Below are 17584 nucleotides of genomic sequence, written 5' to 3'. Positions count from 1 at the left end.
GAAAAATTTAAGGTTGTGGAAATGCTACATATTGAATGAGAATAAAGAAACATGACAGCTAAATGGAATATTGAGCTTAGAATGAATCCTGATGGTAGGGGAAAAGCTCCAAAGAATAACATTGAGTCAGTGGACAAAATTGGAATACAAATGTAAGATTAGACTTCAAGTATTGCAACATGTTTAATTTACTGAGGATAACCATACTGTGGTTAGGAAGACATTATCTTTATTCTTACAAAAAACACACTGAAGTATCTAGGGGTAAATGTCGTGATGTGTACATTCACATGGCTCAGAAAAATATGTGTGTGTTTGTAGAAAAGAGTCAGGGCATGCTAGTACATAAGTACAAATGTTAAAGCAAATGGAGCAAAATTTTAACATTAGGTGAATCATTGTGAAGGGTAGATGGGTGCCCTGTGCACTATTCTTACAACTTTTCTGTAAGCCTTAAATTATTCCCCCCCCGCAAAAAAAATGTTTAACGTATCTATGATCCAGTTTAACAACTGTAGCATCATAGATATAGTTGAAACTTCCTGCGTATGCCTTCTCATCCCAGAGTTATATACTATCCCAAATTTGGTATTTTTTAGTCCCAGATATATCTTTATATTTTGACTGTATGTTTGTATATACCAGAACAATATATAGTAGCATTTTGTATGGTTTTAAACAATATATAAATGCTGTCATTCTATAGCATCACTTTATACCTTACTTTCCTCACTCGATATTATATTTGGGAGAGTTATTCATGTTGATATATGTAGCACTAGCTCTCTTATTTTCACTGCTGTAAAGGTATCCCAAAAGTCTTAGTGATGTTTTAATCTATCTTAAATTCACAAGTATAAATGTTACAGACCTACCCCCAAAAGCCGTATCACTTGAAAATTGTATTTAAATTTCTTTAATAATTATTTCATTTTATAAATTTGGTGGTTTTTTAAAAAAATCTTTATTGGAGTATAATTGCTTTTCATTTTATAAATTTTGAATAATAAAACTTTAGTTTTTTGTTTCAGTCAACATTTACCATCTTCAATCAGAGGAAGTTTAATTTATAGTATGATTTTACTATAATTTATTCTTCATTCTTACATTTAGGATGTGCCCACTTTTTTCATTGTTTAAATACTTCTACAACGTACCTTTTTGTACCTTATCTTCTTGGGTACATGTGAGAGAGTTTCTGTGATAAATAACTAATAATGGAATTACTAAAATTACTGTAATAACTAGATGGTAGGGTATATGCATCTTAAGTTTCTTTATATTCCTCACAGCAGTATGTATGATAGTTCCTTTCCCTGCCATCCTCATAAAAACTTAGAATTGTCAGGCTTTGATTTTGGATATTGTAGTAGGTTTAATATCATACCTCATGAATTTATTAGGTTGAATTTTTCTGATTATTAGAAGTTTTGGAGCTTCTTTTCATGTTTATCATTTTGATTTCCTCTTTTGTAAATTGTAAATTCATATTATTCTCTTACGTTGCTTTTTTCTTGTTGATTTTAGTGGGGATTTTTAAAGTTGTCAGCAATGTGCTATTTCCAAGAGTAGAGAAAGGTTGATGTAAAAAGGTGGAAAAAAGATATACCAGGAAAATTTCAATAACAAAACTGGTATGGTTATGTTAACATCAGACAAATGGACTTTAAAAGGGAAAAATGTTATTAGAACAATGCCAAGGATCTAAAACAGAAATTTAAGTACAGACCTTGGAGATTAAGTTGAAAAGAAGGTAATGGTGTATTTCCAAACAACTAATATATTCAATGAGTGTTACACTGATTAGACAAACAAAACTGAAAGTTTGGGAAAGAAATACCCTTAGGCTCTATGGAATTTATAGTTTAACCAAATATTTTTCTTCAGAGATTTTTAAAATATTGGCTTTTTCATTCCATGTCATTCTAAGTCTTCGTTGGCAGCACATGTAAAATTAAATGCATTTGGTAATCATTTGCTCTTTGTGTTTTCAGGAATTCAGAATGTCCTCAGCCTCTTCTGTGCAGTCCTCACAGAAAATAAGGTTCTCTTCCATTCTGCAAGTTTCCAGAGACTTAGTGATGCTTGTAGAGCCCTGGAATCATTAATGTTTCCTCTTAAATATAGGTGAGAGTTTTTATTTGGTATCTTTATTTATTCCCAAATCATGCATTACTTATCGATGATCAGTCAAAACATCATAGCACGACAGTTTTGAATGACAAGGGCATATGTTACAAAGTTACATTGTTGTAGGAGTCATGATTCTGATAGGAATTAGCCTGGAATTTGGAACTTTTCCAAGTTGTCTATTATTGAGTGGTGATTTATTTCATGAAAAAATAATTAATTTGAATAGTATTGTCAGCAACATTTAATTCCCTTTGAATATAGTAGGAGATAAAAATCTTAAGATAGTACTGTCTGACTATTTACTGTTAAGGAATTATTATTAATTTGATGGGTTATAGTGTATTATGGTTTTATTTTTTAAAGAGCCCTTATCTTTTTCAGATATATACTAAAGTATGTATAAATGATATGTCTGGGATTTGCTCCAAACAATATGGTAGGGAAGAGAACAAAAATGGGTAGAAATATGTATGTGGCCATGCATTGGTGATTGTCAAAACTGAATTAGATACATGGGGCTTTATTTTCCTTTTTTCTCTATTTTCCGGGGGGAGAGGGAAGTTAATTTTTCATAATAAAAAGTAAAAAATAAAACAACCTAAACAAGTGATGACTTACAGTGCTGTAAGTAGAATATTTTATTTTGATACTCTTTTTTATCAATTTGATAATCACAATATCTAGGAAACTTAAGTTTATACAAACTAGAAAAAATTTAGACAGTCTACAGATTTTATTAAAAAATTTTTTTAACCTATGAGCTTTTCTTAACTCCTGGATAATAGAGCATTCTAAACCTTTGTTTTTGTACCTTGCCATTCTTATTAAATACAAAAATCAAGTATAGAAAATGGAATTTGAATGATTGTTTTATATAGACCAATAAACCATCACCAATATTGAGGGAGCGGACCGATCAGGGAGTCAGTATTACCACCTGATGTCAGATTGCTGTGTACGGAAAAATTATTTCAAGCAAGTTTGAACAACCTAAAGAGACTGCTTGCCTAGGGGTAAGGGATAAGGAAGCGGCCCTTGTTTACTTTATATCTTGTTATATTGGATCATATCTTTCACATGAAGATTTTTAAAAAAACTTTTTTCCCCAAGAATTTAATATTAACAACCCGGCGAATATTATTGATAATTTCTAAACATAGGTAATCTAAAATTCACACAGCATAAAAATGAAAGAAAGGTATGTTATATTACCGAAGAACAAATATATCTCATGTATGTTTTTATTATTTCCAGTTATCCTTATATTCCTATTCTCCCGGCTCAGCTACTGGAAGTTCTGAGTTCCCCAACGCCTTTCATTATTGGAGTACATTCTGTCTTTAAAACTGATGTTCATGAGCTTGTAAGTATTCATCTTTATTTTTATTTTATTTTATTTTTTAACATCTTTATTGGAGTATAATTGCATTACAGTGGTGTGTTAGTTTCTGCTTTATAGCAAAGTGAATCAGCTATACATATACATATATCCCCATGTCTCCTCCCTCTTGCGTCTCCCTCCCACCCTCCCTATCCCACCCCTCTAGGTTGTCAAAAAGCACCGAGGTGATCTCCCTGTGCTATGCAGCTGCTTCCAACTAGCTGTCTATTTTACGTTTGGTAGTATATATATGCCCATGCCATTCTCTCACTTTGTCCCAGCTTACCCTTCCGCCTCCCCACGTCCTCACATCCATTCTCTACATCTGCATCTTTATTTCTGTCCTGGCCCTAGGTTCTTCAGAACCATTATTTATTTATTTATTTATTTATATTCCATATATATGTGTTAGCATACGGCATTTGTTTTCCTCTTTCTGACTTACTTCACTCTGTGTGACAAACTCTAGATCCATTCACCTCACTACCAATAACTCAATTTTGTTTCTTTTTATGGCTGAGTAGTATTCCATTGTATATATGTGCCACATCTGCTTTATCCATTCATCTATCATTGGACACTTAGGTTGCTTCCATGTCCTGGCTATTTTAAATAGAGCTGCAATGAACACTGTGGTACATGACTTTTTTTGAATTATGGTTTTCTCAGAGTATATGCCCAGGAGTGGGATTGCTGGGTCATATGGTAGTTCTGATTTTAGTTTTATAAGGAACCTCCATACTGTTCTCCATAGTGGCTGTATCAATTTACATTCCCACCAGCAGTGCAAGAGGGTTCCCTTTTCTTCACACCCTCTCCACAATATACTGTTTGTAGATTTTTTGATGATGGCCATTCTGACTGGTGTGAGGTCATACCTCATTGTAGTTTTGATTTGCATTTCTCTAATGATTAGTGATGTTGAGCATTCTTTCATGTGTTTGTTGGCAATCTGTATATTTTCTTTGGGGAAATGTCTGTTTACGTCTTCTGCCCAGTTTCGGATTGGGTTGCTTGTTTTTTTGATATTGAGCTGCTTGTAAATTTTGGAGATTAATCCTTTGTCAGTTGCTTCATTTGCAAATATTTTCTCCCATTCTGAGGGTTGTCTTTTCGTCTTGTTTATGGTTTCCTTTGCTGTGCAAAAGCTTTTAAGTTTCATTAGGTCCCATTTGTTTATTTTGTTTTTATTTCCATTTCTCTAGGCGGTGGGTCAAAAAGGACCTTGCTGTGATTTATGTCAGAGTATTCTCCTTATAGTTTTCTCTAAGAGTTTGATAGTGTCTGGCCTTACATTTAGGTCTTTAATCCACTTTGAGTTTATTTTTGTGTATGGTATTAGGGAGTGTTCTTATCTCATACTTTTACATGTACCTGTCCAGTTTTCCCAGCACCACTTATTGAAGAGGCTGTCTTTTCTGCATTGTATATCTTGCCTCCTTTATCAAAGATAAGGTGACCATATGTGCCTGGGTTTATCTCTGGGCTTTCTATCCTGTTCCATTGATCTATATTTCTGGTTTTGTGCCAGCACCATACTATCTTGATTACTGTAGCTTTGTAGTGTAGTCTGAAGTCAGGGAGTCTGATTCCTCCAGCTCTGTTTTTCTTCCTCAAGATTGCTTTGGGTATTTGGGGTCTTTTGTGTTTGTACACAAATTGTGAAATTTTTTATTCTAGCTCTGTGAAAAATGCCATTGGTTGTTAGACAGGGATTGCATTGAATCTGTAGATTGCTTTGAGTAGTATAGTCATTTTCACAATGTTGATGCTTCCAACCCAAGAACATGGTATATCTCTCCATCTGTGGGTATCATCTTAATTTCTTTCATCAGTGTCTTATAGTTTTCTGCATACAGGTCTTTTGTCTCCTTAGGTAGGTTTATTCCTAGGTATTTTATTCTTTTTGTTGCAATGCTAAATGGGAGTGTTTCCTTAATTTCTCTTTCAGATTTTTCATCATTAGTGTATAGGAATGCAAGAGATTTCTGTGCATTAATTTTGTATCCTGCTACTTTACCAAATTCATTGATTAGCTCTAGTAGTTTTCTGGTGGCTTCTTTAGGATCCTCTATGTATAGTATCATGTCATCAGCAAACAGTGAAAGCTTTACTTTTTCTTTTCCAATTTGGATTCCTTTTATTTCTTTTACTTCTCTGATTGCTGTGGCTAAAACTTCCAAAACTACGTTGAATAGTAGTGGTGAGAGTGGACAACCTTGTTTTGTTCCTGATCTTAGAGGAAGTGGTTTCAGTTTTTCACCATTGAGAATGATGTTGGCTGTGGATTTGTCATATATGGCCTTTATTATGTTGAGGTCAGTTCCCTCTGTGCCTACTTTCTGGTGGGATTTTATCATAAATGAGTGTTGAATTTTGTCAGAAGCTTTTCCTGCATCTATTGAGATGATCATATGGTTTTTCTCCTTCAATTTGTTAATTTGGTTTATCACATTGATCGATTTGCATATATTGAAGAATCCTTGCATTCCTGGGATAAACCCCACTTGATGATGGTGTATGATCCTTTTAACGTGCTGTTGGATTCTGTTTGCTACTATTTTGTTGAGGATTTTTTCCATCTATGTTCATCAGTGATATTGGCCTGTAGTTTTCTTTCTTTGTGACATCTTTGTCTGGTTGTGGTATCAGGGTGACGGTGGCCCTGTAGAATGAGTTTGGGAGTGTTCCTGCCTCTGCTATATTTTGGAAGAGTTTGAGAAGGATAGGTGTTAACTCTTCTCTAAATGTTTGATAGAATTCGCCTGTGAAGCCATCTGGTCCTGGGCTTCTGTTTGTTGGAAAATTTTTAATCACAGTCTCAATTTCAGTGCTTGTGATTGGTCTGTTTATGTTTTCTATTTCTTCCTAGTTGAGCTTCAAAAGATTGTGCATTTCTAAGAATTTGTCCATTTCTTCCAGCTTGTCCATTTTATTGGCATATAATTGCTTATAGTAATCTCTCATGATCCTCTGTATTTCTGCAGTGTCAGTTGTTACTTCTCCTTTTTCATTTCTAGTTCTGTTGATTTGAGTCTTCCTTTTTTCTTGATGAGTCTGGCTAGTGGTTTATCAATTTTGTTTATCTTCTCAAAGAAACAGCTTTTAGTTATATTGATCTTTGCGCTTTTTTTCTTCGTTTCTTTTTCATTTATTTCTAATCTGATCTGTATGATTTCTTTCCTTCTGCTAACTTCGGGTTTTGTTTGTTCTTCTTTCTTTAGGTGTAAGGTTTAGGTGCTTTAGGTGTAAGGTTAGGTTGTTTATTTGAAATTTTTCTTGTTTCTTGAGGTAGGATTGTATTGCTATAAACTCCCCTCTTAGATCTGCTTTTGCTTCATCACATAGGTTTTCGGTCATCGTGTTTTCATTGTCATTTGTTTCTAGATATTTTTTGATTTCCTCTTTGATTTCTTCAGTGATCTCTTGGTTATTTAGTAGTGTATTGTTTAGCCTCCATGTGTATGGTTTTTTTACAGTTTTTTTCCTGTAATTGATATCTCGTCTCATAGCGTTGTTGTCAGAAATGATATTCGATACGATTTCAGTTTTCTTAAATTTACCAAGGTTTGATTTGTGACCCAATATATGATCTATCCTGGAGAATGTTCCTTGAGCACTTGAGAAGAAAGTGTATTCTGTTGTTTCTGGATGGAATGTCCTATAAATATCAATTAAGTCCATCTTGTTTAATGTATCATTTAAAGCTTGTGTTTTCTTACTTATTTTCATTTTGGATAATCTGTCCTTTGGTGAAAGTGGGGTGTTAAAGTCCCTTACTATGATTGTGTTACTGTCAATTTCCCCTTTTATGGCTGTTAACATTTGCCTTATGTATTGAGGTGCTCCTGTGTTGGGTGCATAATATTTACAATTGTAGTATCTTCTTCTTGGTTTGATCCCTTGATCATTATGTAGTGTCCTTCTCTGCCTCTTGTAATAGTCTTTATTTTAAAGTTTATTTTGTCTGATATGAGAATTGCTATTCCAGCTTTCTTCTGATTTCCATTTGCATGGAATATCTCTTTCCATCCCCTCACTTTCAGTCTGTCTGTGTCCCTAGGTCTGAAGTGGGTCTCTTGTAGACAGCATATATATGGGTCTTGTTTTTGTATCCATTCAGCCAATCTGTGTCTCTTGGTTGGAGCATTTAATCCATTCACATTTAAGGTAATTATCGATATGTATGTTCCTATTACCATTTTCTTAATTGTCTTGGGTTTGTTATTGTAGGTCTTTTCCTTCTCTTGTGTTCCCTGCCTAGAGAAGTTCCTTTAGCATTTGGTGTAAAGCTGGTTTGGTGGTGCTGAATTCTCTTAGCTTTTGTTTGTCTGTAAAGGTTTGAATTTCTCCGTCAAATCTGAATGAGATCCTTGCTGGGTAGAGTAATCTTGGTTGTAGGTTTTTCCCTTTCATCACTTTAAATATGTCCTGCCACTCCCTCTGGCTTGCAGAGTTTCTCCTGAAAGATCAGCTGTTAAACCTTATGGGGATTCCCTTGTATGTTATTTGTTGTTTTTCCATTGCTGCTTTTAATATTTTTTCTTTACATTTAACTTTTGATAGTTTGATTAATATGTGCCTTGGCGTGTTTCTCCTTGGATTTATCCTGTATAGCATTCTCTATGCTTCCTGGACTTGATTCTTCTGGCACCCCTGTAATTCGAACGTTGGTGCATTTAATGTTGTCCCAGAGGTCTCTGAGGCTGTCCTCAATTCTTTTCGTTCTTTTTTCTTTATTCTGCTCTGTGGTAGTCATTTCCACTGTTTTTATCTTCCAGGTCACTTATCCATTCTTCTGCCTCAGTTATTCTGTTATTGATTCCTTCTAGAGAATTTTTGATTTCATTTATTGTGTTGTTCATCATTTTTGCTCTTTAGTTCCTTGTTAAACGCTTCTTGTATTTTCTCCATTCTATTTCCAAGATTTTGGATTATCTTTACTATCATTACTCTGAATTCTTTTTCAGGTAGACTGCCTATTTCCTCTTCATTTGTTTGGTCTGGTGGGTTTTTACCTTGCTCCTTCATCTGCTGTGTGTTTTTCTGTCTTCTCATTTTGCTTATCTTACTGTGTTTGGGGTCTCCTTTTTGCAGGCTGCAGGTTTGTAGTTCCCGTTGTTTTTGGTGTCTGCCGCCAGTGGCTAAGGTTCTTTCAGTGGGTGTGTAGGCTTCATGATGGAGGGGACTGGTGCCTGTGTTCTGGTGGATGAGGCCAGATCTTGTCTTTCTGGTGGGCAGGACCACATCCGCTGGTGTGTTTTGGGGTGTTTGTGACCTTATTATGATTTTAGGCAGCCTCTCTGCTAATGGGTGGGGTTGTGTTCCTGTCTTGCTACTTGCTTGGCATAGTGGGTCCAGCACTGTAGCTTACTGGTTATTGAGTGGAGTTGGGTCTTAGCATTGAGATGGAGATCTCTGGGAGAGCTTTCACCATTTATATTACGTGGAGCCGGGAGGTCTCTGGTGGACCAATGTCCTGAATTCGGCTCTCCCTCATCAGAGTCAGCGGCCTGACACCCAGCTGGAGCACCAAGACCCCGTCAGCCACGTGGCTCAGAAGGAAAGGGAGAAAAAAAGAAAGAAAGAAAAATAACAATAAAATGAAATAAAATAAAGGTTATTAAAATAAAAAATTATTTAAAAACATTAATAAGTAATAAAAAGAAGAAAAAAAAAGAATGGAAGAAAGAAGAGAACAACCAAACCAAAAAACAAATCCACCAATGATAGCAAGTGCTAAAAACTATGCAAAAAGAAAGAAAATACGGAGAGACAGAACCATAGGCCAAATGGTAAAAGCAAAGCTCTACAGACAAAATCTCACAAAGACTCATACTCATACACACTCACAAAAAGAGAAAAAGGAAAAAAATATATATGTCTTTTGAGAAGTCTGAGGTCTTCTGCCAGCATTTAGCAGTTGTTCTGTAGGAGCTGTTCCACATGTATTTCTGATGTATTTGTGGGGAGGAACATGATCTCCACATCTTTCTCCTCCACCATCTTGAGGGTCTCCAGTATTCATCTTTAAATTGCCGGTTATTGTGGTCAGAGGTTTATCATATTTTTTTGAGTCCTGTAACATTTCAACTAATTACTATTTTCGGATCTGTTGCATTACTAGTAGAAAAGATTGGCTGGAAGAAAAGCATCATTCAAAAATCTAAATACATTAATTTTTCCTTATAGCAAGTACAGGAGACTTATAAAATGAATTCATTAATGTTTTAAAATTCCCCTCTTTTGGCATGTTAAGTTTTATCTTTCTGTAATCTTCATCCTATATATGAGAAAGGAAGATAAAATTATCCATTAATTTATACTTTTGTTATGAGTGCTTTAATTTATTCGTATTTCAAAATGAGGCCTGTGTTAATGCTGATTGGCTGATAACTAAAATACAAAAAGCATTTGCAAAAGAGTGAAGGGTTTTAGTGGAATACAAGTTCAGTATGAGCTCCACCATATTATTCTGTTCTCAGTGCCATATGAATAAAATACCAGAGAGAGAAAGTAATGCTCTGTATTCAGCCAGTTCTGAAATAACAGATTTATTTCTCTGTACTGCACTTTAAGAGGGACTGTAACAAAATAATGGGCTTCAGAGAAGGACCTCTAGGATGTCAAGAGTTTGGAAACTATTTTGTGAGGCCCTAAGGAAATTTTCTCAGGTAATAACCTAATGTTATTTGATAGCTAAAGATAAATATTTAAGTAGCTGTCATAGAAAAAAGGGTTAGAGACTGAAATAGAATCAGTGGGTATAGTGGATATGGAAACAACTTTCTCCTCAGTATAAGAGTTTTCAGCTAAATAGAGCTGCCCAATGATGAGACTGGGTTTCCTTATGTGAAGAGTGTACTCTCAGGTAGTGTAAGTAGAGTGCAAGGAACAGGTTGCGTGACACTTTTCAGGGGGTTTAAGAAAAATGCTTCACTGAAAGGTTGGGCTATATGACATCCGTGATTCACAAATCCTGAAAAGTTGTAATTCTAATTTTGTTTTAGTTTTAAATGCCAGCAAAGAGGTAAGCTCTGTAGGTAGTTTTACATAATTACAATTGTAATTAAGTCATAGGTGTTATGTAAACTGACAAAACACCATTCTACATTGCAGTTATAAACAGGACCCTTATTCATATATCAATCATTCTTTCTAACCTTATATATTGATATCTAGTTCCTATTTAACTTTGATATCACCATATAAAAAATCTGTGTAAATCAGTAATCATTAAGTAAAACCTTATTAGTACTAATTAGAAACACACTCATCTGGTTTGTAGGTAATTTTTTCCTACTGAATATAAACTGTCTCTGGAAGTTAGACAAACCAAGTGCTGACAAAAGTAAATTTCTTAATTTTTTATTTAATAAATTAGAATTAATTTTAATCCTATTATCAACATAATAACTTCAACAATTTTGGCTAGTTTCTCTATTACATTTTTACATGTTATTTTATTTTATTTATTTTTTTGCTGTGCAAAATTATCCCCATTTATTGTGGTTCAACTGCAGACTCTACTGCCTCTGGTGAAGGCACACAGCACGTTCTTTTCATAAATAACACCCTTCAGGACGGCCCCTTCCTGTTTTACACAGAATTGTCTTAGAACTTGGGGCCAAAGTAATTAAAAAGCAAGCCAGTGAAAAACAGGGACTCCTGAGGCCAGTGGTACTAAACTCACAGGCCAGAAGGGGGGACGCTGTGACCTCTCCAGGAGCTGTCCATTCATAAGCTGACAAGATGTAACCTCTAAATACAAAATTCCATTTATCAAAAACAAATAGTAGTCAAGCTTTAGCTACAGTAGGTACTTCCTCTTGGAACAGAGAACTGTCTTACATACCAGAAGGTAAAGGGCGACCCAAAATCCCATCTGCTGGTCAAGCCAAGTGCCTGTTCAAGAGGCTGGGGACAGGGCTGAAGTAAGAAGGCAGCCATCAGCGAAGACCCCACCAGCCAAGCAAGTGGTCCCCTCCGAGGGCACAGTCTCTTGTGATGCCAGGTGTCCCAACCTGGACCTCAGCACATGGGTTACCCACTGGGGTCACATAATCTTCCTAATGATGTGATTCTACCAAAACCCACGTATTTTTCTTGACCAGACTCTGATTTGGCAAACTAAGTCCTAGCTTGGTGCTTGCCCCTTCACAGGGACATGATTCAGATCCTCATGTAAACACCACAAGAACAGCTAATGGAATCAGAGTGCTGAGCTCTCATTTATGACACAAACTATTGAGATGACATTCTTGATTCATGTCACTTTCAGAGATTGTGGTCACTAAAAGAGCGCTTCAAAACACTTCATTCCATCCTACTAAATGCAGAAATGTGCTGAGATAGGCATCACCAGCAACTTTTCTTGTTTTTAAATGCTTAAAAACAAAAGGGTTTTCCAACCATAAGCCAGTCCTCATGCATCCTGCATCCCCTAAGGGGGACTGAGGCATAACACAGACAACTACAAAATATGCCCTAGAAAAATGCAAGATCCTCATAAAACCAACATCTCCCCACCAAACATCCCACTAAGTCAGCACAGAAGCGGTGAAGGCTCATCAGAAAACACAAAATGAGTATTAGAGAAATAGAGCTTGAAACACTGAACATGATTTCCCCATGATCCTTCTCGTAGCCCTGCGTCCTCTCCTCCTTGCTGCTCCAAAAGGAGGGATGCCCTACTCCGGCAAGGGAAGAAGGAGCCCAGGAGACAGCGGCCATCCTTCCCTCTGGATCCGGGCACATGCCAAGTCTGACTTATGGGTCAGAGAATTAGGTTCTAAGAATTCAATGCTAATTGCAGTAATTTTGCACTGGGGAACGTTTACCAGAATTGCACACAGCCATGGGGCTGACCAGAAAGCTGAGTCCATCTTTGTGGCTGGAGATGTTTTCAATAACCCTCGCACTCCTCTGCTCCACTCCTGCACCAGTCCTGTGCCTACCTGAGCAGTGGAATTAAAGCAGTGGAACCAATCCCCCCCTCAGCTGGGTTATACTTTCACTGGTTGTCAGAAGTTTCTGGTACTTCTGGGGGGTGGAGAGGAGGACTGGCAGAACACCCTGCCCTGCTTGCTAGACTCTGCATGTCATAATGGTACAACATGTATGAGTTTGGGTAGCTCTGCCGGCTGTACTAGAAGTGATCTGTCAAGATGTTGTTGTGGCCGTACTGATAGTCCCCGTGCTGGGGGAAGAGGATGCTGTTGTGGGGCTTCTCTAGGGGGCTCCGATGATGCTCCTTACTGCTCAGGTCCCCCATCGTGACAGGGAGGGCTTCCGGGCTTGCTGATTCGTATCTTACTTGGTCTTATTGCACAGAAAGACCCCCAGGATGGCCGTCATCATGCCCAGGACGTTGGTGCTGGTGACCGGGTTTCGCAGCATGATCAGGGGCACCGTGATGACCATGATTCTCTTGGTGGCATTGGCAACCGAGTAGCTCAGAGGGCTGATGGAGTTGAGGATGCTGAAGGCAATGACGTTCTGGGCAAAGTTACAGAAGCTGCTGACAGCCAGGAGCAGAAGCATCCAAGGCCACTGGGACACATAGGTCAGGTCGCTGCTGACCAGGAAAGCTCAGAGGTCCACCAAGGACCCACGTGGGGATCATGTAAAAGACAACATGGCAGCCCAAGCTGCTCAGCAGCTGGAGATGGTGGATCCTTGACTCTCGTAATACCTTTTTGGAGAAAATATTCTGAAGTGAGAAGCACAGTGTGGCAGCAAGGGCGCTGACAAGCCCCCACATGTCGAAGGACAGCTTGGTGACTGTGGCCAGCAGGACGCCACTGATGATGGGGATGAGTGACAGGTACACCTTGGTGCTGTTTCTCCATGATGATCCAGGACAGGAGGACCACCGAGATGGGCATGGTGGCCTTGACAGTGTACGCGTAGAACATGGGCACCTTCCAGGTGCTGACGTGCGCGGACACAGACACGAAGTACTTGCCGAAGGCAAGCGGCAGCATGTAACGCCGTTAGAAACGCGGCGGCCACAGGCAGCTGGGCTGCTGATGCGGTTGGGGCCCAGGGCACAAGAAAAGTGGCGCCAGGGGCACACGCCAGGCATGGAGCAGAGGCTGGAGACCCGTGCACAGCGCCAGGATGTGGCACAGCGACAGGGTTACGGGGAATGGGAAGGCGCTCTGGGTCACCTTGTTGACCACGCTGTCGCCCGCACTCAGCGCTTAACGCAGCAGGCCGAGCGCCGCCACCGGCGCCCTCGCGCACCCCGCCACCCCGACCCCGCGGCTCCCAGGCCCCCTGCGCCCCCTACCTGTTATTTTAAAACAGACTTTGTAAAATGCTAAAAATCAGCTTCTTTCTTAACTACCTAAACAGTACCATTTTGATGTATACTAATTGCTTTGCTTGTTAACTCTTATAATGATTACTGTGTTATTTAGGATATGGCTTAACTCCTGTAATAAAGCATGCAAAATACAATGGCTAAAACAAAATGGAATTTTATTTAGCGCTTATGCAGCAGTTTGTAGATAGAAGTGTTCCATTATGTCAGACCAGTTTGCTCCATGAATGCATTCAAGGTCCAAACTTCTTTGCTTCTTGTTCCTCCACTAGAATCCACTCAGGCATTGTCATCCTCTGAATGTTCAGGGTTGGGTTGCTGCCAGTTCATAGTTTCAGCTATGGGAAGGGGAAAGAGACCATAGGAAGGCCTTACATCCCCTCTGTTTTGAGTACCTGGGAGTGTGCACATCACTTTTCATGTTCCATTGGCAGAAACTTAGTCACACACCATACCTAATTTCAGAGGAAGCTGGGAGATATATCTATAGCTGGGAAGCCAATCTAGACATACATTTTATTAATTACAGATTAATTTTTTTTTTTGTCTTCTTCAGTTAGATGTAATCATAGCTGATTTGGATGGAGGCACTATTAAAATTCCTGAATGTATTCACCTCTCTTCCCTTCCGGAACCACTTCTACATCAGACTCAAGCAGCTCTTTCTTTGGTATGATATATTTTTTATAGTAATTTTCTCTTGATTTAAATCTAAACTAAGATAATTGGATATCATTTATTGACAGTGTAATTACTTAAAAAAGATATCTTCTTAAAACATGAATATATTCTCATATAGTAGTTAGAATAAGATTATTTATTAGATATTATCTAAAGAATATACTTTGAATCCTAACTGAATATTTGTTCTACATTCAGTTTTTCACTCAGCATACTTATTTAGTAGTTACTATATACTGAATACTGTGCTAGGTATTGGAAACACACTTGTGAAAACAAGACCAGACTATGCCTTGAAATCCCTGAATCTCCTAACATTCCTCATTAGAAGCTAGCACCTGTTCCTTTTCCTTCGCCTTCTTTATTGACATCTCATTTCTCTTTGGTAGGTGTGCTTCTTGCAAAACAATGTGATAGCAACCGGTCAGTGTTTCCAAGTTACTACAAAAAAGATGTAACCTAGTGATAGATTAAATGTCCAGCATTCTATGCAGTGAAGTTTTAAGAAATATTGTGACTTGGGTGTTTCTCATTGAAACAAATTTAATTCTTTTGTCAACCTTTGTTTATTTTTAAAAGTACAGTATTTTATTTTACTGACAACATTTTAGGTGCCCATTTATCCATCATCAGAAATTTGAAACTTAGAAATTTTGCATTCCCTTTCAAGTCATTACTAGAACTAAGACCTTCATATTCTTCTTGAATAGTATTCCAGTCTGAACTGTTTAAAATCTTTTTTTTTTTTTCCCCTTAAACAGGAACTTAGGAACTCAGAAGTCTAGGATTACCAGGAGGGATTTATTCTCAGAATTGTTAGTCCTTATGTTGTTATAGTGGATTCTGTGGAATGGGAACATTTAGAGAAGACTGACTTTTCCTAATATAATTTGTAATCTGGAATACAAGGTGTGATAGAGTAAAAAGCAACTAGTTTAGGACTTAGGAGAACTAAATTCCAGTCTACATCCTGCCACTTGATATTTTGAGCAAATCACATTACATCTCTAGGCCTCTGTTTCCTAGTCTTTATCAATAGGATGAATATTTTATACAAAGGATGACAAATGACTGTTTCCCAGAGTGAAGTATCGAGATGATTTGGGGTGGTATGTGGCAACTTTTTTTATTTTAATAATTATGTATTATAATGTTTATTAAAAATAGCATACAAAACCTGTGACTTCACAGATGGTATCATCTAAGAAAATACTAGATTTAAAGAGATAAGATAATTTAAAGACATTTTAAAGAAAAATCTTAGGTAAATAATTGCATCAGTCGTATATGGATATAGCAAAAGCTGAGAAGGTAGTATTTGAGTGATTGAAAAAAGTTTTATGTTTCTAGAAAATTAAATAAGTTTTAAAATCTTATGTATGATTACTTAATGATATTTTTAATTATGCAGGAATTAGGTACCAAAATTAACAAAGATTAAGATTTTAGTTCTTAAATCAGTGGCTCTTGGTAGAGGTTCTGCTGCACACTGGTAAACCTTAACCTACAACACCTGTGCCACCAAGTTTAATCAATGAGTAAAATTCATTTCTGATAAAACTGAGTATGCCTACTTATGTAGTTTTCAAGCACTGTGGTGGATTATGTACGACAGTGTACATGAGAGCATAGTATACTGGCAAAACAGGACCAAAAAGAAATCACATTTGATGGACTGTGTGGGAGATTTGACACACAAGTATATGAGCTTCATTTGGTCAGTAAATAATTGTAATCAAATGGTTACACAGTACTCCAACTGTATAATAATCACGGATAATTTTATAGACATGAAGATGTTATTATACTGTAGTAATGATTTGGTGATTGGATTGTAAATATTATCGATATTTTGGTGCCGTGTATAAGTGTTGTTTTGAGCCTTTTGGTCTATTGTAAGTATGTTACGAAACGCTGAGTATTTGAAAATGATTCTGCAAAGACAAAAATTTGCTACATAATGATACAAAGTTATTTTTTTCTTTTAAGTCCTGCATGGACCTTTCTTTCCCACCTGCTCCCCAACCTGCTTTCCTTCAAAGCCTAACACAAATGTTAGTTACCTTCTTTTTTAACTTTCCCTAGGTTGAATTAATTATACTTTATATTCATATATTACTATTTTATATATTTGTAATACTTGTCACATTGTGTTATACTGTTACCCCTCTGGACTTTGAGGTTCATAAATTTATTTCCTTTCTCCTCAGTATTTTAATTAATTAACTAATTTTTAACTACACTAAGAAACATAAAAACAAATGCTTAAGATTTTCAAGTGTATAGACAAATAACTCTGCCCTAGACCATTCTGTTTCCAGAAGTGACTACTGTTTTACAGTTTAGTGTGTATTTCAGAACTTCACATTTTCATTTTTTTATATATATATATATATATATATATATATATATATATATATCAGTGCACGTACATATATAGATTTAGGATTTATTTTGTTTTATATTCAAATAAATGAAATCACACTATGTGTGTTTTTCTAGAACGTGGGTTTTTTAAAATTGTTTATTTATTTTTGGCTGCATTGGGTCTTCGTTGCTGCCTGCTGGCTTTCTCTAGTTGCAGCAAGCCGGGGCTACTATTTGTTGTGGTGCGCGGGCTTCTCATTGCAGTGGCTTCTCTTGTTGCGGAGCGCAGGCTCTAGGCGCGCAACCTTCAGTAGTTGTGGCGCGCAGGCTCAGTAGTTGTGGCTCACAGGCTCTAGAGTGCAGGCTCAGTAGTTGTGGCACATGGGCTTAGTTGCTCCGCAGCATGTGGGATCTTCCCGGACCAGGGCTCAAACCTGTGTCCCCTGCATTTACATGCGGATTCTTAACCACTGGACCACCAGGGAAGTCCCTAGAACATGTTTTTTAATTAAATATTTTTTCTTGCTTTTCACATAGTACATACAGAGCTGCCTCAGCTAACTCATTGTGTTTCATGGAGGGAATATATTGTAATTCATGTACTGACACTTTTTCATCTTAATGCCCCAGGTAGATCAAATAATAGATTTTATTGATATTACAATCTTTTATGTAACAAAGCTTCTTTGCTTTAG

At 37.1% G+C, this 17584-nt stretch overlaps 1 protein-coding gene and 1 pseudogene across 8 annotated transcripts in view; one reads left to right on the top strand and one right to left on the bottom strand.

Moving 5' to 3' along the window:
* The window catches only part of SBF2 (SET binding factor 2), a 465909-nt gene that overhangs the window by 253373 nt on the left and 194952 nt on the right, over positions 1-17584 (top strand). For 7 of the 8 annotated variants that reach the window (XM_019948149.3, XM_073808603.1, XM_033862524.2 and 4 more), the window contains 3 exons: positions 1995-2127; positions 3388-3496; positions 14398-14511. In XM_019948149.3, the coding sequence (XP_019803708.2) occupies positions 1995-2127; positions 3388-3496; positions 14398-14511 (356 nt within the window). The remainder of the gene's footprint in view (positions 1-1994; positions 2128-3387; positions 3497-14397; positions 14512-17584) is intronic. The other variant, XM_019948148.3, reaches the window with a different exon arrangement.
* Positions 12528-14262, bottom strand: LOC117313272 (solute carrier family 35 member E1 pseudogene; annotated as a pseudogene).

Source organism: Tursiops truncatus, chromosome 8, assembly GCF_011762595.2.
Source record: "Tursiops truncatus isolate mTurTru1 chromosome 8, mTurTru1.mat.Y, whole genome shotgun sequence".
In the NCBI taxonomy this organism is placed as follows: domain Eukaryota; kingdom Metazoa; phylum Chordata; class Mammalia; order Artiodactyla; family Delphinidae; genus Tursiops; species Tursiops truncatus.
Note: the sequence above shows the minus strand (reverse complement) of the source record. Positions and strands in the feature narration are given on the sequence as shown.